Genomic DNA, 25,328 nt, shown 5'->3' on the forward strand with positions numbered 1-25,328 from the left:
TTTTGATATTTGGCAAAACTAATACAATTATGTAAAGTTTAAAAATAAAGTAAAATTAGGAAAAAAAAAAAAAAAAAAAGAAACACAGACCTTTTCCTAACAGCCCCTGTGTTATACAGGCTCGTGTCTAACCTCTGTAGGGGCCTGTATTTGAATTGCATCTGGACGTAGCAGTTTTTCCAGCCAAGAAAAGGGAAAGAATAATATATCCCAGGTAAGGACAGGCATGTACAACACACAGAGTAATGGGAGTGTTTCAGGTTTCACAGGACAGCCTATGGGGTTGACACGTGGAATTGCACAGACCTGGGCTCAGATCTGGCCCTGACTGGCAGGTGCAGCCCAGGTAAGTTCTTGCCCCAGTCTTGGACTCGGGGGACCTCCAGCCATAAGGGCTACACAGAAGGTTGAAGAGTGAACAAGTGAATTCCTCCCGCCCTGGAACAGAGAGGAAGAAAGACAGATGCAGTGCAGCCCTAGCTTTTCTCTGGTCCCCTAGCAACCGGCCTGTAAAGGCGTCGGCCACATCCAATCATTGTTACGCTGGCCTCTGACCCAGGCAAGCAACAAACAAGACCGCACTCTACACAGTAGCTTCAGGAAGAGATTCTGGACCCCAGTTTTGAAGAAGCCCCTCCAGACTGTGTGGCCTGAACATGGGCTCACATTCTCTCAGCCTCTGATGCCTCTGAGGATGGCCTCTTGCTTCCTCAGGCTTGCAGGTTGCTGAAAGACTTCCTGGAAGTAAACTTACAACATAGAGAGAAAGAATGGTATTGAAGCCATACAAGGTTAGTCTGCCTGGGTAAATGAAGTCCTTTATTCACTCACCAGACCACCCACCCATTTCCTGCCAGGCTGCCCTCTCCCTGCTGCATCTCAGGGCTCCTCTGACCTCAGACGAGTGGAGCGTGGGCAGTCGAAGGCAGAATTTAAGCAGTATCACTTCCAGTGAATCATTAGCAGCAAGAAACAAACCGGCATTAAATGCACGAAAAATGGCATCATGGGGATCATCTGTTTAATACTGTTGTGCTCAATATTATTTAATAATTTCTGGAGCCACGCTCCACTGTCAGACTGAGAATGTATTCCTATTTCCAAACAGAGCAATGATCTGCAGCCTTCACACATGATGATAACCAAGTGTGTTATGATACATGAAAAAAAAAAAAAAACTTTCTTGTCCAGTTATTTGTTTAAGGCCAGCTCCTAGGAATGGAATTGTGAGATCAAAGGATAGCAATTTTAAAGCTTCACTCACTTCATTCACTAAATTCACAAATTCAGCAAATATGCAGTGATCACGTGTGATGTTCCAGACCCTCTGCTGGGCCCTGGGATTACAGAGAAGCCCTGTTGGGCTGGACCAGGCTACAGTTTCCCCACATCCTTGCCAATAGTGGGTACTGTGATGCTCTGTCTGTTTTGGCAGTCTATGTAAAAATAGTAATATATTCCCAATGGCTTAAGATTTAAAGGAAATAAATACATAAATGCACAAAGGAAAAGGTATAAATATTTATATGATTTTGACATAGAGGACTTTTAAAGCATAGCCTCAAGAGTAAAAGCATAAAGGAAAAAATTTATAGATTAGGCCATGTGCAAATTTAAAGCTTATATATGGATGTAACCACAAGCGAGGAAGCCACACTGACTCTTGTCCTTTCTCAGGCCTTATGTACACAGCTTTCCAGCGATGCTCAGAAGACTGCTGTAGAACACCGGGGTCTCTCATCGTGGACTCATCCAAACACCCTGAGGCCCCAGGCAGCAGGGCTGTAGTCCCAACAGAAGGCCATGGCAGGCCACTGGGATTTGCATAGACATAGATAGAGCCATAGAGATGTAGGCAAAAGACAAACTGGGAAACACAGTGGCAGAGAAATATTATGCCATATTTTTATCTCTAACTCTTACAGAGATTCTTACCAATTAATGGGAAAAATCAAAATGGACAACTACGTGTTACTTTTACAATCAAAAAAGTAAAGACAAGGGACTTCCCTGGCTGTCCAATGGTTAAGACGCTGTGCTTCCACTGCAGGGTCACCTGTGCAACCCCTGATCAGGGAACTAAGATCCCACATGCTGTGCAACCAAAACAAAAACAAAAAAAGCAAAGACAAGAGTACATGTCTACTTGTTCATCAACACTGTTGAGTGCATGATGAAATGTTCCAGCCTCCAAACTAAGCACCTGGGCCACAGAGAGGGCTTAGAAGTCCCCATTGTCCTCCCAGGCCTCCCAGATGGTCTTGGAAACAACCAAGAGCATGCTGTGAGCAATCAGACACAGAAGCTGGTACAGAGAAGTCCCAGGGCACCAAAGGAGGCAGGAATCAGCTCTGCAAGATGAGGGGGGATGTGAGGAAAAAGGATGATCCAGCTGGATGTTTTAACAGCTTTACTGAAGTATGGTTTACATGACAAATAATTTACCCCTTTTAAGAGTCCGGTTTGATGAGATTTAATGAGTTTATGCATTAGGGCAAGCAAACAGTGTCAGAATATCACCAGCCCTCCTGCTAGCCAACCATGGATCATTCTGTTTCTACAGTTTGTCTTTTCTAGGAATTTTATATAAACAAAATCAAACAATGCATTGTATCTCCTGTCTGGCCATTTCATTTAGCATGATATTTTCTGAGATTTCATTCATATTGGTTCATTCCTTATTGTTGCTGAATATTATTCCCTGGTGTGGATTTACCATTTTCTTTATTCATTTATTAGTTGTTAAATATTTATGTGGGTTGTTTCCAGCTTTTTTGGCTACCATGAATAATACTGTTATTAACACTTCTGTATCTGTTGTTTGCAGTGTATTTCTCTTTGGTACTTAGAAATAGAATTGCTAGGTCATATGGTATGTGGCTTCCCTGGTGGCTCAGTGGTTAAGAATCTGCTTGCAAGGCAGGAGCCACAAGAGATACAGGTTTGATCCCTGGGTCAGGAGGATAACATGGAGGAGGCTATGGCAACCCACTCCAGTATTCTTGCCTGGGAAATCCCATGGACAGAGGAGCCTGGCAGGCTACATCCCCTAGGGGTTGCAAAGAGTTGGACACGACTAAAGTGAATGAGCACAATGGTGTGTGGCTAACTTAAAAACAATTTTTTTTTTTTTTTTCAAAATAACTGTACCGTTTTACATTCCCATCAGCAACGGAGGAGCCTGGTGGGCTACAGTCCATGGGGTTGCAAAGAGTCGGACATGACTGAGCAACTTCACTTCACTTCAGCAATGTATGAAAGATCCCGTTGCTCCTCATTCTTGCCAAAATTTAATGTTGTCAGTGATCTTTATTTTAGCCATTCTAGTGAGTGTGTAGTGGTATTTCACTGTGGCTTTAATTTGTATTTCCCTACAAATTGTGGTGTTGAACAAATTTTCATGTACTTATTTGCCATTTGTATGTCTTCTTTAGTAAAGTGTCTATCAGTAGGTTTCCCATTTTAAAATTGGGTTGTCTGTCTTTTTACTATAAGAGATCTTTATATATTCTAGATACAGATTGTTTTTTTAACCAGGTATGTGTTTTGCAATATTTTTCTCTCAGACTCTGATTTGTCTCTTCCTTGCCTTAATAGTGTCTTTTGAAGAGTAAAAATGTTTAATTTTGATGAACTGAATTTATCTTTTTATATTTTATCGTTTTTTGGCTTTTGTGTCATATCTAAGAAATCTTGGTCTACTCCAAAGTCATAAGACTTTCTTCCATGTTTTCTTTATGGAGTTGTATCATTTTGAGTTTACTTTTAGTTTAGGTCTATGGCATCCTAGAAACTGACCTAGAATTTCATCTGGCTCCATTCTAATTAATTTTTGTATGTAGTATAAGGCAATATTGAGGTTAATTTTCTTTCCATATGGACACCCAGTTTTCCTGGAACCATTTATTAAAAAGACTATCCTCTCCTCCATTGATTTATCTTAGCACCGTTGTCGAAAACAAATTTGTGAATAGTGGTATGATGATAAATATTTAACAACTGACTTCCTGGGGAAAAGAAAGGGCTTAATTTGTAGTATTGGCCAATTTCCTAGTATGAATACATTCACACAGCTAATTTCAAGCTACCAAAAATTTAACAATCAGCTCACCACATTTCTGAAAATTTGACAGTCAGCTCTGTGAGTTAGGATAGGTCAACTTCAACACACTAATGTATACAAAGATCAGTTTCTGAACTTTCTATTTTGTTTGTGGATCTATGTCTCCATCTTTGTGCCAGAAGCACACTTGATTACTGTAGCTTCATAATAAGTTTTAAAATAAGGAAATAGCAATACTCACTTTGTTTCTCTTTCTCAAAAAAATTGTATAAATTCTAGGTCTCCAGTATTTCTATATCGATTTTAAAATCAGATTGTCGTTTTCCACAAAAAGTCTTGCTGGGATCTTAATAAGATTTGCTTTGAATTTATAGATCAATTTCTAGAATGCCATCTTAGCAATATTGAATCTTCCGATTTAAGAACATTGTGTAGGTCTTCATTTGTTTAGGTCTTCAATTTCTCTCAGCAATATTATGTAGTGTTCAGTGTTCAGGCATTGCACTTCTTTTGTTGAATTTGTTCCAGAGTGTTTTATTCTTTCTGATGCTGTTGTGAATGGATTTTTTAATTTTTTATTTTCTTACTGTCTGTGACTAGTCTGTAGGAAGACAGTTAATTTTTGTATATTGAGTGTGTATCCAGTAACCCTGCTAAACTCATTCATTTGTTCTAGAACTTTTTGTGGTTTCCTGAGGATTTTCTAAATGCCAGTTAATGCTATATGCAAATAGTGATAATTTTACTTCTTTTCTAATCTGTATGCCTTTAATTTCTTTATCTTTTTTATTATACTGTCTATTGACTCCACTGTAATGTTGAATAAAAATAATGACAGTGGACAACATTATCTTACTCTAGATCTTAGGGGGAAGCATCAAGTCTTTCACCATTGAGTATGATGGTAGTGGTAGTGTTTCTGCAGACGTCCTTTATTAGGCTGAGGAAATTTCCTTCTGTTCCTAGTTTACAGAGTTTTTTAATCATGAAAAGGTGTTAGATTTTGTCTAGTGTTTTCTCTGTATCTATTAAAAATAATCATATGATTTCTGTTCTTTATTCTATGAAAATGACATATTACAGAATTTATTTTTTGTATGTTAAACCGAACTTGCATTCCTGGGATAAACCTCACTTGTTAATGCTGCTTTAACTTTTTTATATATATTGCTGGGTTTGATTTGATAATCTTTTGTTAAGTGTTTTAATATCTATATTCAAGAGTAATGTTAGCCTATAGTTTTCTTATAATGTGTTTCACTGGATTGGTATCAGGGTAATACCTGATTTTACCCATCTTAAAATGAGTTGGGAAGTGTTCTCTCTTCCTCTATTTTTAAAAAAGATTGTTAGGATGGGTATTTATTTTTTCCTTAATGTTTGATAGAATTCAACAATGTGAATTTTAATTCTAATGTTTGATAGAAAAATCACCAGGCATTTGGATTTTCTTTGTGAAAAGATTTAAAATTACCAATTCAGTTTCTTTACTTGAAATACATTTATTTAGATTTTCTATTTCTTTTTGAGTCAGTTTTTGTGATTTGCATCTTTCTCAGAACTTGTCCATTCCATCTATATTGTCAAGTTTATTGACATAAAGTTGTTCTTAGTATTTCCTTATAATGGAGCTACACTTTAAATAAATTAGCATAGATCTCAAAAAGCCATAAAATGATATCTTCAGCATCAGCTTTATTTTTTAAAAAAGATTTACAGATCCCTCCTATACAGAGAACAAGGAATGGGGAAACATATTTATCAAGCACTTCAGTAGGTATATCATACAAGGTCTATCAACCACTTTTTATAGATCATCTCATGGGAGTGTTCCCCCAGAATTCTAGGTTTACCCAGAAGGAGGCAGCACTCTTTCCCCATTTTTGGGACAACTCTAAGGGTTCCCATTTCCTATCCTAGGAACCATCTTTCTGCTAGTAATAGACACGGGTCCTTGGGGACACAGCCATCCAGAAGACAGCAGCCTCAACCAGACCACTGTGATCTTGCAGCACAACTACCCCTGCATTTCTGCCACCAATAAATCAAGATAATAATGCCAACATGAGAGTAAGGGATCGAGGAGGGAGTTGACTGGAATTTTCTCACAGTCTCTCATCTAGCTCTTACTCTTTTTTGCGTGAGGCGTATTTGTGTGTGTGCTTACCTTCACCACCAAGCTTTCTCACTCTGCCAACTGTAAGTTTCTTATTTTGCACCCTTTTTCTTCCCTACAGTTCCTAGCATAGATACTGCAATCTGAATTTGTATAGAAACAAATGTTTGACTCCTAGTTCGAGCAGTTTTCACTTTTATCTATCTGTATTCTAAATTATGGGCTTCCCTGGTAGTTCAATGGTAAGGAATCCACCTGCCAATGAAGGAGATGCGGGTTTGATCCCTGGGTTGGGAAGATCCCTGGAGAAGGAAATGGCAACCCATTCTAGTATTCTTGCCTGGGAAATTCTGTGGGGAGAGAAGACTGGTGGTCTACAGTCCATGGGATCGCAAAAGAGTCAGACAGGACTTAGAGACTGAACAACACCTCGTGATTATATACAGTCCACGCGCGTGTCTTTATGTGAGGCACTGTTGCCTCGGTGTCCAGGGGCCTGTGGGCCCCGCTCAGCCCGTGACAGGCCAAGATGGCAGTGACCTGCAGAATGAGCCATGTACCTATCGAGGGGACCCACGTCCCAACACTTGTTTTTGCCATCTGATGTCCATGCCAGATATTTCCATGTAAGAGAAAGGAGGATTCTTGTCCTTTCATTCTCTGTTCACATTAGATTAGCTTCCAACTTTACATACTGACAATTTATTTTTGCCCAGTGTGTGCTTTCCTTGTTTTAGAAAAGCCATCATACACAGTGTTGCGCATGCATACCAGACCTTAATGGGTAAGAAGACCAATCTTAAATGATTAGAATGTTGGCGTTCTCCATAAGAGTCCCTTTTCTTCCTTTCACACAAAAGAAACTGAAAGATGCACGAAGCACATATACCTGCATAGACCATGACACCCCTCTCTTGACCCAGACATCTCTGGCTGGAAGAAGCGACCATCCACTCCTCCCTGGAAGAAGAGAACTTCTAAGCCTCCTGCCACCCTCTAGGCTCAGGGATATTCATTTCTTTTTCATCTACAAATCCTGCGTCCTTTAACCAACTCCTGACAATAGCTTGGCAACCAACATCACTCACTGACTGCCTCTGTCAGAGTTCAAGAAGGAGCCCGCTTCCCTTCTAGAACACTTTAATATAACAAGTGTAGACGTGATTTTTGAATGAAGACAGTGTTTCCATGACAACACAAATCACTGATGTGCATCCACAAGAAGATTTTAAACCATTAAGATTGTAAAGTGCGGTTTTCTTTCCTCATAAAGCAGTCGAGGAATGTTGTTGAGAATTCCGTTGTCAAGAGAATGGAGAAAGAATTCTCTTTCCCAAGGACTTAGGACACATAATAAATAAATCTGAGCTTATGGGCAGAGAAGTAGAATTTATATTTGATTGTAGTTGGGAATAATCTATTATTCTGCCTTCACTTCTGCTAAGAAGTGGTTTATACCAATTAATGCATGTAGATATTCTTCACAGCTGTAAAACTGTCCTTCTATAATTCTCTTCCATTGTTTCTTGTAAACGTCAGGCTTTTCCACATGAGAAACGAAGGGCTAGCCTCTATTCTCTTCTTGTACAATGTCTCTGCAAGGCCAAATCCTCCCTGCATTCCTCAGACGCCTTCCCTCCCCCTTCCTCTTTTGGGACCTGGCTTCATCAATTACCCAGCTCCCGCCTGTCTTCCGTCTCTCCCTCTGTAATTGCTCTTTCAATATCTCCCCTTGAATCACTGCAGGAAAATGTGCTTAAGTGGGACAAGGCCTTAAGAAGTGAACATCTGCTTATAGTGGACCCTCCGTATTGGAGATTCAATTAATCAGGCATTCGTTGAATGCCACTTTGTTTGAGTTTAACATGAAATGCATTCAGAATGAATCATTTAAAACAAAACGAATTCGCCACTGGGAGCTTCTGTCCGCATTTTGTGCATTTCGGGCACTGGAACGTTGGCTGCAGTGGTCAGAAGAAAACAATAGCCTTGACGGATGTTTGATGTCTGTGTAATTGCTTAGACCTCCCGAGTGACTGCAAGGTCAGTGAGGCAGAAGCAGCATCTGGCTTTCACACTGTTTCCAGCTCCGTGACTGGAATGGGGAAGACGTGCCATCATTTTTCTTGAACACGTGACTCTGTAATGAAAACTAAATACATTAGTATATAATTATCCACCATAGATTTGGTAATTCTGACGTTAAGGCCTTCTACAACTAATGCATTCTCATTTAAACCCTCATCAATCCTGTGAAACAGGCCCTGTCCAAGAGTTTCCAGATGAGCTCACTGAGCTGCAGAGCAGATGAGGGGCTGATGGAGAGTGCCGAGATGGCATCCCAGTTTATTTCATTCTAGAGCCTGCAGTCTTGCCACGGAACCACCATCTCTGTTCTCTGCTTGTTCGCACCTCCCTGACCTCCCTACCTGTGCTTCCCTAAGCCCTGCATGTGCTGTGTGCACTGAGGCATCATTTTCTCCCATGAGTGCCTGAGTTTCTTTGTTTCTGCTTGTGACCATGCCCCAAGGCACGTTATTTCTTAACCAACTTTGCTGCATCGGAGGCTTTCCTACCTCTAGTGAAGGCTGCAAAATGTTCTCCTTCAGGTTCTTACAACCCAAGCAATGCGAGAACCCTGGGTTCGATCCCTGGGTTGGGAAGATCCCCTGGAGAAGGGACTGGCAACCCACTCCAGTATTCTTGCCTGGAGAATTCCATGGACAGAGAAGTCTACAGTCCATAGGGTCACCAAGAGTTGGACATAAGTGAACGACTGATGCTAACACTAAGGCAAGAGTGTTGAGGAATTTGTGGACAGACTGTGAGAAGTGGTGTAGAGGCCATGAGATGCTTGTGTAGCAGCTTTATCTCCCCTCCCCAGCGGGGGCAACCCAGGGACTTCGTGTTCAGCTGTTCACAGGGGTGTGGTGGAGGCAGCATTCTGAATCCCTTTCCAGGGCACAGTGAGGGTTACACACAGAGGGAGACAGTCCTGACGTTCAGCGCAGGCACAGTCTGGGAGGAAAGGAAGATGTCTCCACAGGGAGCCTAGGACAAGCTGGAGCACAGTCAGTGCTACCAGGAGGTGAAGGTCAGAGGAGGCAGGCTGGATTCGGCAATGAACCTGGGAACTCCCTAGAGGGGAGCACACTGGAGCCCGGCACGGAAGGTCATGCAGTGCTTCAGCGACTGGAGGTGTGGAGAGAATGGCGGCCAGGAAGGGGAAAGCATGGCAGGAGAGCACAGTCTGTGTCTGGGGCTATGGGGCCATGGCGTCCTCCCGGGCAGTGATGGTCCCCTTGGCACAGGGTCCCTACGAGGACTGCATAGGACAGTGCAGTCTAAGGGCATTACAAGGTGCCTGGCATGCAGAAAATGCTCACTCAGTGATGGAACAGATGAAGATAAAGGAAGCTGGAAGGGTCACCTCAGGCCACATCATCAGATCAGATCAGATCAGATCAGTCGCTCAGTCGTGTCCAACTCTTTGCGACCCCATGAATCGCAGCACGCCAGGCCTCCCTGTCCATCACCAACTCCCAGAGTTCACTCAGACTCACGTCCATCGAGTCAGTGATGCCATCCAGCCATCTCATCCTCTGTCGTCCCCTTCTCCTCCTGCCCCCAATCCCTCCCAGCATTAGAGTCTTTTCCAATGAGTCAACTCTTCACATGAGGTGGCCAAAGTACTGGAGTTTCAGCTTTAGCATCATTCCTTCCAAAGAAATCCCAGGGCTGATCTCCTTCAGAATGGACTGGTTGGATCTCCTTGCAGTCCAAGGGACTCTCAAGAGTCTTCTCCAACACCACAGTTCAAAAGCATCAGTTCTTCAGCGCTCAGCCTTCTTCACAGTCCAACTCTCACATCCATACATGACCACAGGAAAAACCATAGCCTTGACTAGCCGGACCTTTGTTGGCAAAGTAATGTCTCTGCTTTTCAATATGCTATCTAGGTTGGTCATAACTTTCCTTCCAAGGAGTAAGCGTCTTTTAATTTCATGGCTGCAGTCACCATCTGTAGTGATTTTGGAGCCCAGAAAAATAAAGTCTGACACTGTTTCCACTGTTTCCCCATCTGTTTCCCATGAAGTGGTGAGACCGGATGCCATGATCTTCATTTTCTGAATGTTGAGCTTTAAGCCAACTTTTTCACTCTCCACTTTCACTTTCATCAAGAGGCTTTTGAGTTCCTCTTCACTTTCTGCCATAAGGGTGGTGTCATCTGCATATCTGAGGTTATTGATATTTCTCCCGGCAATCTTGATTCCAGCTTGTGTTTCTTTCAGTCCAGCATTTCTCATGATGTACTCTGCATATAAGTTAAATAAACAGGGTGACAATATACAGCCTTGATGAACTCCTTTTCCTATTTGGAACCAGTCTGTTGTTCCATGTCCAGTTCTAACTGTTGCTTCCTGACCTGCATACAAATTTCTCAAGAGGCGAGATCAGGTGGTCTGGTATTCCCATCTCTTTCAGAATTTTCCACAGTTTATTGTGATCCACACAGTCAAAGGCTTTGGCATAGTCAATAAAGCAGAAATAGATGTTTTTCTGGAACTCTCTTGCTTTTTCTATGATCCAGCGGATGTTGGCAATTTGATCTCTGGTTCCTCTGCCTTTTCTAAAACCAGCTTGAACATCAGGAAGTTTACAGTTCACATATTGCTGAAGCCTGGCTTGGAGAATTTTGAGCATTACTTTACTAGCGTGTGAGATGAGTGCGATTGTGCGGTAGTTTGAGCATTCTTTGGCATTGCCTTTCTTTGCGATTGGAATGAAAACTGACGTTTTCCAGTCCTGTGGCCACTGCTGAGTTTTCCAAATTTGCTGGCATATTGAGTGCAGCACTTTCACAGCATCATCTTTCAGGTTTTGGAATAGCTCAACTGGAATTCCATCACCTCCACTAGCTTTGTTCGTAGTGATGCTTCCTAAGGCCCACTTGACTTCACATTCCAGGATGTCTGGCTCTAGGTCAGTGATCACACCATCGTGATTATCTGGGTTGTGAAGATCTTTTTTGTACAGTTCTTCTGTTCCCAAGGTCCTCAAGGACCAAGTTCCCAGCTGAGGGCCCTTCTGACTGCCACGTGTCATGACACATGACAGAAGGGCCCTCAGCTGGGAACTTGGTCCTTCAGGACCTTGGGAACAGCTAAGGTGTTTCCAGAGAGGAGCAGTGTGCCCACAGCTGAGCTGGAGTCAGGTTTACCCTGCAGCGTGTCTCATGTGGGTCAGAATGAGGAGACAGGGACCAGGATTCCGATGCTAGGTCCCGGGAGACAGAAGAGGTGCTGAGGGCCCAGGTGAGGTGGGCAGAGGGACTGGACAGGAGAAGGTGAAGGTAGGGTGTCTGTTGACCCCTTTAAAAACTTCACCTGGTTAGCACGATCTAAAAGCCCTGCTTCAGCAGCCACTCTGGACATGACCAGGCTGGGATTTAAAAGTCCTGAAAGAGCAGGTCAGGAAAATCTTGTTTCCCCCTGAGACAGCACGCCCTGGGCCTGTTCTGCCATCCCTGGCTAGGGCCTGGGGACCAGCCCAGGCTTTCTCCATAGGCTTTCCTAGCACATGGAGCCATCAGCAGCGTCCTTTAAGGAGTCCTTAAGCCCAGATCTGAGCATGGTAGTGGAGCCACTTCTCTGTGCAGCTGACCCACCATGGAGAGACATCATAGTCTCAAACCCTCTCTGCCCCTTCAGGGATTATTAGGACATCAGTCATGCACTGACCCTCCAGTAATGGGGTCCATCTGGGGGTCTGCTATGGCGGGCACAGGGGACCCTTGGCAAAGTGATTGGATCATCCTGTCCCCGTGACTTCCTTACATCCTGATACAGGAAAAGCTGTGGATGAGGAACAACTCCAGGAGGCCAGGGCAGCAGCCGGCCGATGCGGGGAGAAGGGGCGCCCTCCCAGTTTACCCAGAGCCTTGCTGCAGTGCGCACCAGATGGGCTGAAGAGCAGTGCTTTCTTGTGTTTACTGCCAGGAGCTAGTGGTGGGTTACACAGCCATCCCCAAGTGCAGGGAAGCAGACACAAGAAGGCCTTTGAGTCAGGCAGACTGCGCTCCAGTAACTGCCTCACCGCATACCAGCTTCTACTGACTTGGCGTCCCTTCCCTTTGCTCTGTTCTCAGTTCCTCATACTCTGCATGGGGTAAATAACAGTGACCACTCATGGTGTTCAAAGGCTAAAGCAGGATTCGATTTTTAAAGGGCTCAGCCTTTTAATAAGTAGCTGTTGGGCAAGTGTTTGTTAAGCTTTCTTCTCCTTACCTGCCTTGAGGCTCAGCTGCTCCCGAGGCCCCCAGTCAGCCCCTTTCCCACCAGGGCAGCTTCGCTCAGCCGGGTGCTGGGTGCCTCCCGTCCATCTAGGGAGGATGGAGTCTATGCAAGCTGGGTGACTTCGCATGTTCACCCTAGGAAGGGAAAAGGACTTAAGACCTGCAGTTCATGGGTTTTAAGGGAGGTGGTTTAAGCAATAATCTGCCTGCAATGCAGGACACCCAGGTTAAATCCCTGAGTTGGGAAGATCCCCTGGAGAAGGAAATGACAACCTACTCCAGTATTCTTGCCTGGGAAATCCCACAAACAGAGGATCCTGGCAGGATACGATCCATGGGATCGCAAAGTCAAATACAACTGAGCAACTAACGCTTTAAGTAATAATAGAAGCCCTACATATAAGCAGCCTTCACAAGTCTCTGCAGTAGAACAGAACACTTGATTTTCTTTGATCCTCCAAATATTTCTTGGATGTTTTGCTGTGCTTTGCAGGGCAGCAGGGAAACACAGATAACAGAGCTCAGTGCCTGGTACAAAGGGCCTCCAGCAAAGGCAGGAGCCACGCTGGTGAGGCCGTCATCATTTCAGCATGATGAACACTAGATAGAAGTCTCTGATGTTCTCTTGTCTCCAAGGAGCAAGCACTGCCCCATTTGGGTGGACAGGAGGGGCTCAGAGGAGGGCCAGGAGCTGACCAGAAAGGAACTCCACTAACAGCTGTTTCTAGTAAATGCCTGCTGCTGCTGCTGCTGCTGCTAAGTCGCTTCAGTCGTGTCCGACTCTGTGCGACCCCATAGACGGCAGCCCACCAGGTTCCCCCGTCCCTGGGATTCTCCAGGCAAGAACACTGGAGTGGGTTGCCATTTCCTTCTCCAATGCATGAAAGTGAAAAGTCAAAGTGAAGTCGCTCAGTCGTGTCTGACTCTCAGCAACCCCCTGGACTGCAGCCCACCAGGCTCCATGGTCCATGGGATTTTCCAGGCAAGAGTACTGGAGTGGGGTGCCATTGCCTTCTCCGAGTAAATGCCTACTGAATGCCAAACCCTTCAGTCTTACAAAGAATATAGGAAAGACATGGAGTATGGCTCTGAATGATGGCCCAGGGTGAGGGAAGGGCCCTGGCAGGGGGGTGGGGACTGGGGTCCTCACCCAGCCAGGCCCCTAACCTGCAGTCTGCCATAGGAAAAGTTAAAGAATATGGCTCTATAGCCATGCAAATGAGACTGGACTTGAAGGAGAGTTCTGTTCTGAATTTTCTCTTAAGCATCTTATCTCCCAAGAGAGACAAATAGAATCATGAAAGAATTAAAGCATCGTGAGACTGCTAGGTAACCACAGAGTCAAATAGTACAGTAGAGGCCCCAGGAGCCAAGAACTGGGAGACTTTGGACTGAGAAATCCAGGAGGGGTTCCTGGAAGAGGAGAGCCCTGAACTGGGCCTTGAAGAATAAAACTGGGAGAGTCCACGAGGAGGGGATACTGTCAGTGGAGGAATAGGAACAGTGAGTCACCTCGCTCAGCAGTGTTCAGTGGCTCCCCAGGCCTCGAACAAGCATCCTGACATGGCATTCCAGGCTCTGGGGCCTGCTCCCAGCTCCTGCCCACCCAGTCACCTTGCCATCCCTCCAAGAGCCCCACCCACCCACTCCCTGAGCGCGTCACCTGCCCTCTGAACCTGTCCCACACACCTCACTGCTGCCCGATTCCCCCCACCCACTTTTCCATCTGCATCTTTCAGTGCCCCCTTCCCCACCTCACCCCTTAGAACAGAGCATCTTTTCCCCTCTCTCCTCCTGGACTCTGTCCCATTTGCTTCATTCGGGTTTTCCTTGGGATCCCACATGGACAAACCCTGACTCACTAAACTGTAGAGACCTCTACCTTGGCTTCCTCCTCTCTGTGGGCCACGTGCCATGCCATGGCTGGAGTTTGGCAAATGCCAAACAAATGAGTGAGTGAGTGAACAAGTGGAAATCTAGTTGCAGAGAAAGGGGAATTGATGTTTACAGGGAACCATGAAACTCATGGCAAGAGACACTAGATGTGACTGACCTGGGCGTGTGGCCCACACTGCTCTGGGTGGAGCATGTGAGGGCCAGAGGAGCACAGGTATTCTCTGTCCAGTCTGTGTCACATAAAGCCTCCAGGGCGTTGCAGACAGCAGGCCCAACCCTGCCCAGGCAGGGGCCTCGGGCATGCTGCAGCTCCAGCACATCGTCCAAGTGCAGTGGGAAGGAGGTGGGCTGTGGGGCCCGACTGACCTGGGCTGAGAATCAACTCTGCTATTTGCCAGCTGTGTGGCCTTATGCAAGCCACTTAACCTCTCTGAGCCTTGGTGACCCTCTTTCATAAAAGGAAAAATAATACTACCTTCTTTCAAAGTCATTGTAAGGATTATAGAAAATATACAAAAACAATCTTCCAGCTTATAAGAGGTAACAAATGAATGGTACATAATTCTTCTTTTATGACATATGATTAGTTGTTCCATGTGGCTGGGGAAGGCTTTGTGGAGGGTTCAAAGAAAGTTCTAGGTAATAAAATTTTGGTTTAAACCTAACAGCCTGTTGTAACTGTGGTGAACTTATTATGAGACTCATTAACACATCCCACATAGAGATGATGTATCAAAGTTGTTCAAGACCAGGGTTACCGAGCTGTCCCCTCAAGGACACGTCCCATTGATAATGCTCACAGTGAGACCTTTGCCAGCCACTGTAGAGAGAAAGCTGCGAAAGCTGGCCCAGGAGAGATGACCTAGAAACAGTGCTTAGGGCCGGTATATACCTACCTCAGACCTCATTCTGTAGCAAGTAGGCAGAGGTGGGAGCAGAGAACCCAGGTTTCTGCCATCATATTTTGGGAGCCAGGTTCTTATTGCTTTGGCTACCAGGAGACCTGGGCCAAGTATCAGTGCTTTGGAACTGAGAGTGGGAGGAAGGAGGGAGGGCCTGGCACCTCAGGCAGGTAATAGTGATCAGAGACCCAGCTACAACCCAAGCCAGAGCTGGGCCTGTTGTGGAGACAGAATGGCTCAGAAGTCAGGTTGTGGCAATGGGTTGAGTCTACAGAGGTGTAGGGAAGAGGAGTAGAGAAGGAAATGGCAACCCACTCCAGTGTTCTTGCCTGGAGAATCCCAGGGACTTGGGGAGCCTGGTGGGCTGCCGTCTATGGGGTCGCACAGAGTCGGACACGACTGAAGTGACTTAGCAGCAGTAGCAGCACAGGAAAGAGGAGAGGATCAAAAAGCTCTCTAGAAGCTAAGTAGGTGCTGCCATTAAGAGAATCAGGAGGGTGTCAATCCTCCTCCTAAATCCCCTCTCTTCCAAGGTTCCCTGGCTCATAGGTAACATCCCCCCACCCCATTTCACAAACCCCCAAATCTCTCTCTGAGCCTTGCCTCCCCCGGCTCAGTGGAGTTCAAGTCCTGCCCATCCCCTCAGCGCTGTGTTCCAAGCACCACCCCTCTTCGCAGTTCAGGCCTCTGCTTTCCTCCCAGCTCACTGCACAGCCCTCTTGCTTCCAGCCCCACCCCTCTGCTCTGTCCCCATTCACACTGCTTCCAAAGTTCTCTTCCCCAAAAGGAAACTGGCCACATGCACCTTGAACTCGTTTGGCATCTCCCTGTTACAGTCCAGACCATCCCCTTGGCCAGACTGGGAGGAACTTCATGACCTACCCAGCCTCTCATGTACCCCCCAGGTTTCAGCCCTGTCACCCCAGCTTCCCACACATCCCCCTAGGGGGCTGCGCCTCTCTGTGTGCTCCTCATCCTACCTGGAACCCACCCCTTCTCTCGGTCAGCTCTCTGCCAACCTCTGTGATTCCCTCCAGAACCTGTCCTTCAACTCCCAACCTGGCCCAGGAGCTCCTCCCCTGTGCTCCCAGACCCTTCTCCTACACGGAGCCTCCCTTATTGTCCTCCCTTCCCTCCCACTCCCGCGCCTTGAGCTCAGCATCCTAAGCAGACCTAAGCACTCAGTAAATGTTTAATGAATGAATGAATGGTGGGTGGGTGAGTGAGTGAGAAGGAGCAGCAAGGGAGTCCAAGAAGAGAAGACGACTTGGCAGGGGAGACAGAATGATTTGCTTCGAGGGACGCTGAGTTTGAGTTGGTGGGGGCATCTAGGTGGAGGTCCCAGCTACACTGGAAAGGTGAGCCTGAAGCTTGGGGAAGGTCTCTTAAGAAACTGTAGTCTCTCTGTTCACACGTGAGCCTGTGCCCCTCAGGAGCTCAAATGACCAGTGTGTAGCTCAGTGTTGCCAAACCAGCTGTATCAACTCAGAGAGCCTCAGAGCCTGAAGGACATTATAAGGACATCATCTGGTCAGCCTTTTTTTTCTGACAAATGAGGGAACTAAGACTCAGGGAGGGGAGAAACCTTCTCAGCAGCTACCTAGAGGTAGAGCCAGGGCTAGAATCCATGTGTCTCCATCACAGTCTGAGCTCTCTTTCTACTGTCCCCTGGGGCCTCTTGTTGGTGGCACTCATGTCTGAGCCCCGAAGGAGGGAGTTACCATGAGGATGAGAGAGGGCACTGGAGAACCTAACTCGACAGATAGTACACTGGCTCTTCCTCTCCCACAGCTTCTCACAGCCCCAAATGAAGGGAAACCTGAGAAAAACCTCAGAGCTACAGAGCTTAGGCACTCAAAGTCTTGCACTCAACAAACAGGACAGACTTGGTGGCCTCCATCAGCAGCGATATTAATTTCACCCTGTTTTGAACATTGTCACCATCTCCTCTCCAGTCCTGCAACAGATCAGAAACCAGGAGAGAGAGTGCTATGAACAAGCAGCCTGGCACAGTGACTGTAAAAAGCAGCAGATGGGGATCACTGGGGTAAGAGCCATCAGCCACTTACACCAACCCCACCAAGACTCTCCTATACATCATACATCCCAACACAAGTCCTCATGGTGACATCCAGTTGTGTTCAGTACAGTTCACTTATGATCTGCAGGCATTTAGACATTTCATAAGGACTTTCACCTAAAGTGATTGAGATTGTTAAGTTTCAGGCAGCACACAAAAATCAAGCCCTCTGCTATCACAGGGAGGAATAAACTAAGGATTCAGGGTTACAAAATGTCTTCATCACAACAAAGGAAGGGACAGAACTGGCATTTTTTGTTTGACCACAACCTACCAGGCAGACTGTCCATGTAACAGTCACAACTCCCTCACCTCACACACAGCAGCATTAGGTCATATGTGCTGAACTCATAAACGACTGAAGACTGAGTCTTCAGCCTCATTTTCAGTTCAGTTCAGTCACTCAGTCATGTCGAACTCTTTGCCACCCCGTGGACTGCAGCACGCCAGGCTTCCCTGTCCATTACCAACTCCTGGAGCTTGCTCAAACTCGTCCATCAAGTTTGGACACCATCCAACCCTCTCATCTTCTGTCGTCCCCTTCTCCTCCTGCCTTCAATCTTTCCCAGCCTCAGGGTCTTTTCCAGTGAGTCAGTTCTTCGCATCAACTGGCCAAAGTATTGGAGTGTCAGCTTCAACATCAGTCTTTCCAATGAATATTCAGGACTGATTTCCATTAGGATGGACTGGTTGGATCTCCTTGCAGTCCAAGGGACTCTCAAGAGTCTTCTCCAACACCACATTTCAAAAGCATCAATTCTTCGACACTCAGCTCTCTTTATGGTCCAACTCTCACATCCATACATGACTACTGGAAAAAACCATAGCTTTGACTAGACAGATCTTTGTTGGCAAAGTAACATCTCTGCTTTTTACTATGCTGCCTAGGTTTGTCACAGCTTTTCTTCCAAGGAGCAAGTGTCTTTTAATTTCATGGCTGCAGTCACCATCTGCAGTGATTTTGGAGCCCAAGAAAATAGTCTGTCATGGTTTCCATTGTTTCCCCATCTATTTGCCATGAAGTGATGGGACTGGATCCCATGATCTTAGTTTTTGATCTTTTTTTTTTTCTCAGCCTCATTTTAGATATTGTGAAAAGGAGGCCCAAAGATTAGAACAGCTTGTCCACGATCAAGCGGTGGGAGCTGGGAGCCTGCACTCTTTCTCTGAGGTACTACTGCTGTTGCCACAATCTACCTTTACTGGGCCAGAACGGATGCTTACAGGAGGAGAGAGAGGTCACTCTTCAGCCACACATCAGTCAGAATGACGGGCACTAACAGAGAGCTTGCTGTGCTTGCAGCTCTGAGAGAAGGCCCTGCTGCCAGGTAGAGGATGTATCGAATCACTTAGCTTTTCTTTGATTTGCAGGAATGAATTCAGAGCATGGACGGACATCAAGCCTGTGAAACCCATAAAAGCCAAGCCCCAGTACAAGCCCCCAGATGATAAGATGGCTCATGAGACCAGCTACAGTGCCCAGTTCAAAGGGGAGGCCAATAAGCCAACCCCAGCTGACAATAAGGTCATTGATCGCAGAAGAATACGCAGCCTCTACAGCGAGCCCTTCAAGGAACCTCCAAAGGTGAGACAGATCTTCTGGGGACCCATCAGCAGCCTGACATGGAGGGGTTAATGGTAGCAGAGATGGGGGCGGGGCTACTGCCAACTCTGGTCCTTAACCTTAAAGTCCCTTCTTTCCGTCTTAGCACATAGAGACAGAGTGGCTTCTTACCGGGAAAGTGAAACTGAAAGTTGCTCAGTCCTATCCGACTCTTTGCAACCCCATGAACTATACAGTCCATGGGATTCTCCAGGCCAGAATACTGAAGTGGGTAGCCGTTCCCTTCTCCAGGGGATCTTCCCAACCCAGGGATCAAACCCAGGTCTCCCACATTGCAGGTGGATTCTTTACCAGCTGAGCCACAAGGGAACCCCAACCTTTGCTAAATCAAAACAGAATTTCTAAAGGAACATTACCTAAAACAAGGATTCCCGGGTGGGTCAGTGGTAAATTCAGGAGACTGCCAATTCAGGAGATTCAAGAGACAAGGTTTTGATGCCTGAGCCGGGAAGATCCCCTGGAATAGGAAATGGCAACCCACTCCAGTATCCTTGCCTGGAGGGTCCCATGGACAGAGGAGCCTGCTGGGCCACAGTCCATGGGGTCGTAAAGAGTAGGACACAACTGAGCGACTGAGCACACATTTCCTAAAATGAAAACAGCTTAAAAACTGTTAGATTTCCAGAGAACTAGCTTCTGATTTTGAGAAACTCAGAAAGAAATGGTAGAAAATCTCACCTGAGCCCTAAACCCCCTTGTCTTAAAATAACTGTGCTTTTGCCCCTGAAGGGCTAGCCCAGACATGGGGGCATCCTCGCCTGACTTCTTTCCCACCCAGCTCCTGCCTCATCCTCTGCTCCAATCACTGGACACTTTCTCACCTCCCGAGTCCCTGAAAATCACCGGCTCTTTCTTATCCTTTCCCTCCATCCAGCAGCAATCCTTAGTCTGTCAGAACACACCTGTCACATCAGCTGCAAGAAGTGTTCCAAGTAATTTGTTACTATGATGAACAGTTTGTGAATGATTTTCATTTCTAAGGAAGATACAGTGGATTCGGGTGTTTTCCTATGAAGACGATTGTTGTTGTTCAGTCACTAAGTCATGTCTGAGTCTTTGTGACCCCATGGTCTGTAGCACACCAAGCTTTCCTGTCCATCACCATCTCCCAGAGTTTTGCTCAATCTCATGTCCATTGAGTCGGTGATGCCATCCAATAATGCTTTGCCTTATTTGTATCCCAATGTGCAATCATGAGAGGGGAAAAGCCTGTTGGAGATTCTGCTGTTGAGGCTGGAATCACACATGCCATAACTTATTCTATGATATCAAGCCACATGGAATCATGAAAGTATCAGCTCTCCTTTCTATAATAGCAGAAAAAGTCTGAGAACCTATGTAGGCTTTGCTCTGCTTTGACCTAAAGTCTTGTAGTCCAGCGGAGTTTCCTCTTTGGTCCAGGACTGGTTTACAGGTAAGGGAATTACCCAACCTGGTTTGCCTGGACTACTCCAGTTATAACATTAATGGTTCCATATTCCATGAAAGCCCTCAGGCCTAGGCAAGCCAGGATGATCCTATTGATAGGTCGACAGTGACTGAGAGCCCCTGAACCTCATTGAGTGGATGACCCAGCTGGTGAGGCCCCGCATTGTCTCTGTCCCCCTTCTACAGATGAAGTGGGGCTGAGATGTAGGGTTGGCTCTGGACAAAAGAAGATTCGAGTGGAGGAAGGAGGGAAGATTGGGGAAAGGAAATCCAGAGATGGATGGGAGGAGGGTAACATATTGGGGGATCATATCCAGTGGCCCAGAATTCTTGAGAAAGAAAAGCCACAGCTGTCTTCTAGGAATCGGGGGGAAGAACTAGCAGAGAAAACTTGGGGAGAGCAAAGTGGACTTGAACGGCAGTTCTGGAGAAGACCATCTGGGGAGCCAGCCAGGGAGAAGGAGGGGATGCTGGGCAACGCTGAAGGCCTCACTGGGCGAGACTGCCTGCCCAAGCCTCTCAGTGAGGACGTCTGTCCACCGGAGGTCAGAAACAGGGAAGATCGGCTGCTGCTGTGAATGAAAGACCAGAATCCTGATGTCTTCCATCAACAAAGGTTGATTTCTTATTACCATGTGTCCACCATGGGTGGGCTGCAGCTCTCCATGTCCACACCCCTTCAGGCTGAAACTCAGGGTGAGCAGTGGCCTCTCTGTGGCAGAGGAAAGGAGTAAGTTGGGAAGCGTGGGTCGACCCCTGGCCTTTTGCCTGGAGGGGGACTCCTCATCTCTGCTCACATTTCATTGACTAAAGCCACTCCCGAGCCTGCCTGAGTTGAGCAGGATAGTGAGGTACAATCTTCCCACGGGGAGGGGCAGCAGCCCAGAAATACAGTCCAGTGCCTTGGAGGGGAATGGGGGCCAGAGCTGGCATCAGAAGCCAGAGTGGCTAGCAAGAAGGCAGCTAGAACGGGGGACCAGGGGCTCCAGGTGAGAGATGCCAGGTGACCAGGCGTCAGCAAAGGGGCTTTACATGCCATGCTTCTCAGAGTCCTGTGCTTTCATTATCTTTCCACTAATTACATCTTCTCTCTAAATTCTCCCTCCAAATCCCGCCCCCTCTGTGTTTCTGTTTGCGGTCTGTCTGTCTCTCCGTGCAGGTGGAGAAACCTAGTCTCCAGAGTTCCAAAGCAAAAAAGACCTCAGTGAGCCATAAGCCCCCGAGGAAGGCCAAAGACAAGCAGGGGGCGTCGGGCCGGGCATCCAAGAAGAAGAGCGCGGAGAGTGCGCGCACCGCCCCGCCCACTGCCGACAAGGAGCAGAGCGCAGAGATGAACAATAAGCTGGCTGAGGCTAAAGAGTAATGCACTGCACTTCTCTTTCTTCTTCTCTTCTTTTTCCTTTTTTTTTTTTTTCTTTCACTAATCAACAAAAAAGGCCACAAAATTGATTAGAGGCTTCCCGTCTGCATGGGTCCTGAGTGTTCTAGGAGTTCTTTGGTTTCTCTGGCGAGAAATTCTCAGGCGACCTGCCTCCTGTCCAGATCTAGACAGGGCCACGCCACGGGGCCCCTGGACCCGTCCGCGGCTGACTTGCAGGGCAGTGCCTCCCTCCCGGCAGGGGCAGGCACGCCTGGTGAGGCAGGCAGGAGGACACCAGAGGAACTGTCCTGATGCTTCGACATGAATGTGGGGCATCCTCCTCCTGTTCCTCCCCAGCGTCTGCCCCGGTGATCAATTTTGAACTTAGGTAAAAGTGTTCTTCTCCAAAATTCGCAGAGTTATATCATGTGCTATAGAAGCTTTACCTGGGCTTCAGCAATTGACAAGATTTGTGGAAATATTTTTTAAAAAAACAACAAAAAAAATGTTTTTGGCCTTAATCTCAATAAAATGAGTTGTGTTTGTTAAGTAATTTTTTCATAGACTCTTTTGCTTAAAACAGATGACTACATTTAGTTTCCTATCAGTGGGCTTTAAACTCTATGCTGAGTAAGAGATGTGCCCCTGATGACCAACATGAGGCCAGGGCAAAATAGTTAGGTGTCATAGGTACCCTCCAGACATCATAGGAAGGTGACAGAAGTGAGACTGTTTTCCTGTTAACCCCCAACCTATCCAGTGCTGCTGATTTTGCAAAGTGACTCATTACAGGGGACTGGAGGAAGGAAGTTCAAGGTGTAACGATAGTGTATTTAGAATGTGGCTTTCTTGCTTCTGAGAAACACACAGCAGGAAGCAGACATAGCGGCTACTGTGTCAATGGTTACTGTCCCTGCCTGGACCGTTCTTGCTCTGTTTCTTGGAGAGGATGGAACGTGCTGAACTTCAGGTTCTGGGAGATTTCTGTGACTTAGCCTAAGACGAGGAGCGTTCCCTGCTCGGTGATTAGCAAGCATCTTTTTTTTTACCTCATTCCTGAAGAAAAGCAGCTCTCCCTGTATTGTGTATCTTGTGTCTGTGTGGCCAAAGCAGCCAGGGGTGGCAGTGCCACCCCAGCTGTGTTTGAGTTGTGTTGTGGGCATTAGTCAGGGAGTCGTGGAAAGACCCCATATACCTACCGGAACAATTACATTTGCAAACCTGATGGCGTGTACGTTCCTTGGTATCCTTTGTTTCTCATGTATGCAGGGTGCTTCCTGTCACCAGCATTCTGAAATTGCTGGGGCCTCTTCAGAAGTACTTTTGTTTTGTCCTGAAAGCGGTGAAGAGTGAAGTCCTCACAGTTCCCTACCTCAGAAGTCCCTTTAGGTCCTTCAGGTTGGGGGAAATAGAGCCTCCACAAGCTCTCTCATATTCTGACTGTTCAAGCAGCAAAATCCCCATTTGCACCGTTTTATTTGTCCCCTTCGGGCTTATTAATACGTCTCTTGTAAATTAACTAAGCCTTCACTACGCAGGCCCTATTTCCTAAGAGGACAGGACCTGCATAAACAAAGCTCTGGGCCAGGCAGGCCTTTCCGCCATCTTCCAAAAGGCAGTTCCAGAGAAGGAACTGTGAGGGTGAAGTACTGAGGGAGGTAGATGATGTGAGTGAGTGTCAGCGTTTGTGAATCACAGATTTGGATGCCTCGATGGAAGGGGCTAGAGTAGATCTGAGTACTGATTCAGGTATTTGCTAAATGGTCTAAACAGTGTCAGAGAGCTCCATCCACATGACCTTAACTTTGTCCAGGAAACTCGCCAACGTCCATTCGTTCTCTTGAGATACCTGGTATTCATCAAACATGTTGATGTTAGCCACAGTTTGAATTTCTCCATGGAATAGTCATCTGGTTTTCTTTGCAGATCAAGTAAACCAAACTTTACATCACACAAGGGACCATTCCCTCAACATTTGATTGTTCAAGGCCTGTGTGCCTGACAGGGAGCTGGCCATGATGGGTAGTGTGTATAAATCTGGCTCCACCACAGCACCACCAGGGTGCATAGGACTTATCCCTGTGTCTGATCCAAGTTTGCGTTGTCCAAACTGTAGTGTTTCCTGCCCCCTTGCAGCCCCAGGCACCGAGCTTCCTCCCTGCCCCACCTGAGGCTTTCCATGACCTGTAGGGTGTCTCTTCACGTCTTCAGTCTGCCCATCTTTATAGCACCTCCCGCTGAGAAAATCCGTTGGTAGTTCACTTTGACTCTTGAATGTGTCACTTCACTGGCAAGAAACCTCCTTTGATTTCTGCTGTTTACAAATAAAACTCAGTCGGTCTTGTTCTGCATCCCAAACATGCTGACTGAAACTGATTTCAGCCTCACAAGCAGTGTTTCGGCCTTGCCTTTCTGAAGGCGGCCAAGCTTCAGATGCCTGTTCGGCCCATTTTTGTACACTTCCCTGCAGTTCCCTGAACCCCCCTGACGAAAGAGCGAGGACTGGAGCCTCCCCACCATCTGCTTCACTCGCCCGCAAACCCGATCCTTGCAGCTGTGCTTCGGGTCCTTAACGCTGTCCCTTTTCCGCTGGTGCTCCCATGATGCCTTTGCTCTCAAGGCAGACCGGAAGCATCTAATTATGATTTTGTGGCCTGGGTTTTGTTGCATACCACAGATTGTCTATGTATGTGTAGCGCACACCTTTCTTGGTGCTATTTCATTCCTGCTGTTAGTAAGAAAATGACAAAAATATTCATGTATAGCCAATTGATTGTGCCGTGCTTGTGGTCTGTGCTTGCTCAGAAACAAACAAACAAACAGTTTTTCCAATTATAAATAAATGCTAAAGACGAACACCACTTTCTTGATCTTATTTCCTTGGTAAGGCCCAGCTGAGTAGGTGAAGGAACCACCTTTTGCCATTTGAGCTGCTCTCCCCGAGAGGAGCTGTACCCTGCAGTTTCTCTGGGGGTCCTCTGTAACACAGCTTGACTCTTTTAGATACTTGCCTCTCAGATACTAATTGCAAGCAGTCAGAGCTAAGTGTTGGGAAAGGCGACGATGGACCAGGAGACCCAGTGGCCAACAAGGTAGTGTAACGATTTGATACCCTGTTGCTGGGGGTGAGCGGTCAGCACAGCCTTGCCAGGCTGGGAGGCTGGCCCCTGACCCCCACCCTCTTCCTATCAACCCACAGGACTGTCTGTTCTGGTTTTTCTCCTCCCAAGGGGTGGCAGAGATGCCTTCCCATACTCATTTAATCTGGTCATTGTGGAGTTTCCACTCCCTGGGGGCTAGCTCACTGTGTGGGTTCTGGGGTGACAGTCTTGGCGTGTACCTAACGCGGGAGTGTGGAAACTGCCATAAAAGAATCCAGACAAGGCAACGACAGACCAGGTAGTGGGGAGCTCAGATGGAGGTCAGGATTCTTCCCACCAGGAATGGAGAATCAGAAAGCTTCATGATGAGTGGGGGGACCTTGGAGAGTGGGTGGGATGTGGGTGTGTGGGGCATGCAGGGACTGGCCTACAGGCGGGAGAGCAGAAGCATGGGCACCCCAGA

General features: G+C 46.7%; 1 protein-coding gene across 1 annotated transcript in view; it reads left to right on the plus strand.

The window, feature by feature from the left end:
• The window catches only part of MAP6 (microtubule-associated protein 6), an 86,576-nt gene that overhangs the window by 45,774 nt on the left and 15,474 nt on the right, over positions 1-25,328 (plus strand). The window contains exons 3-4 of the mRNA XM_010847560.1: positions 18,724-18,937; positions 21,564-21,763. Of these exons, the coding sequence (XP_010845862.1) occupies positions 18,724-18,937; positions 21,564-21,763 (414 nt within the window). The remainder of the gene's footprint in view (positions 1-18,723; positions 18,938-21,563; positions 21,764-25,328) is intronic.

Source organism: Bison bison, unplaced genomic scaffold (assembly GCF_000754665.1).
Source record: "Bison bison bison isolate TAMUID 2011002044 unplaced genomic scaffold, Bison_UMD1.0 scf7180017864251, whole genome shotgun sequence".
NCBI lineage: Eukaryota > Metazoa > Chordata > Mammalia > Artiodactyla > Bovidae > Bison > Bison bison.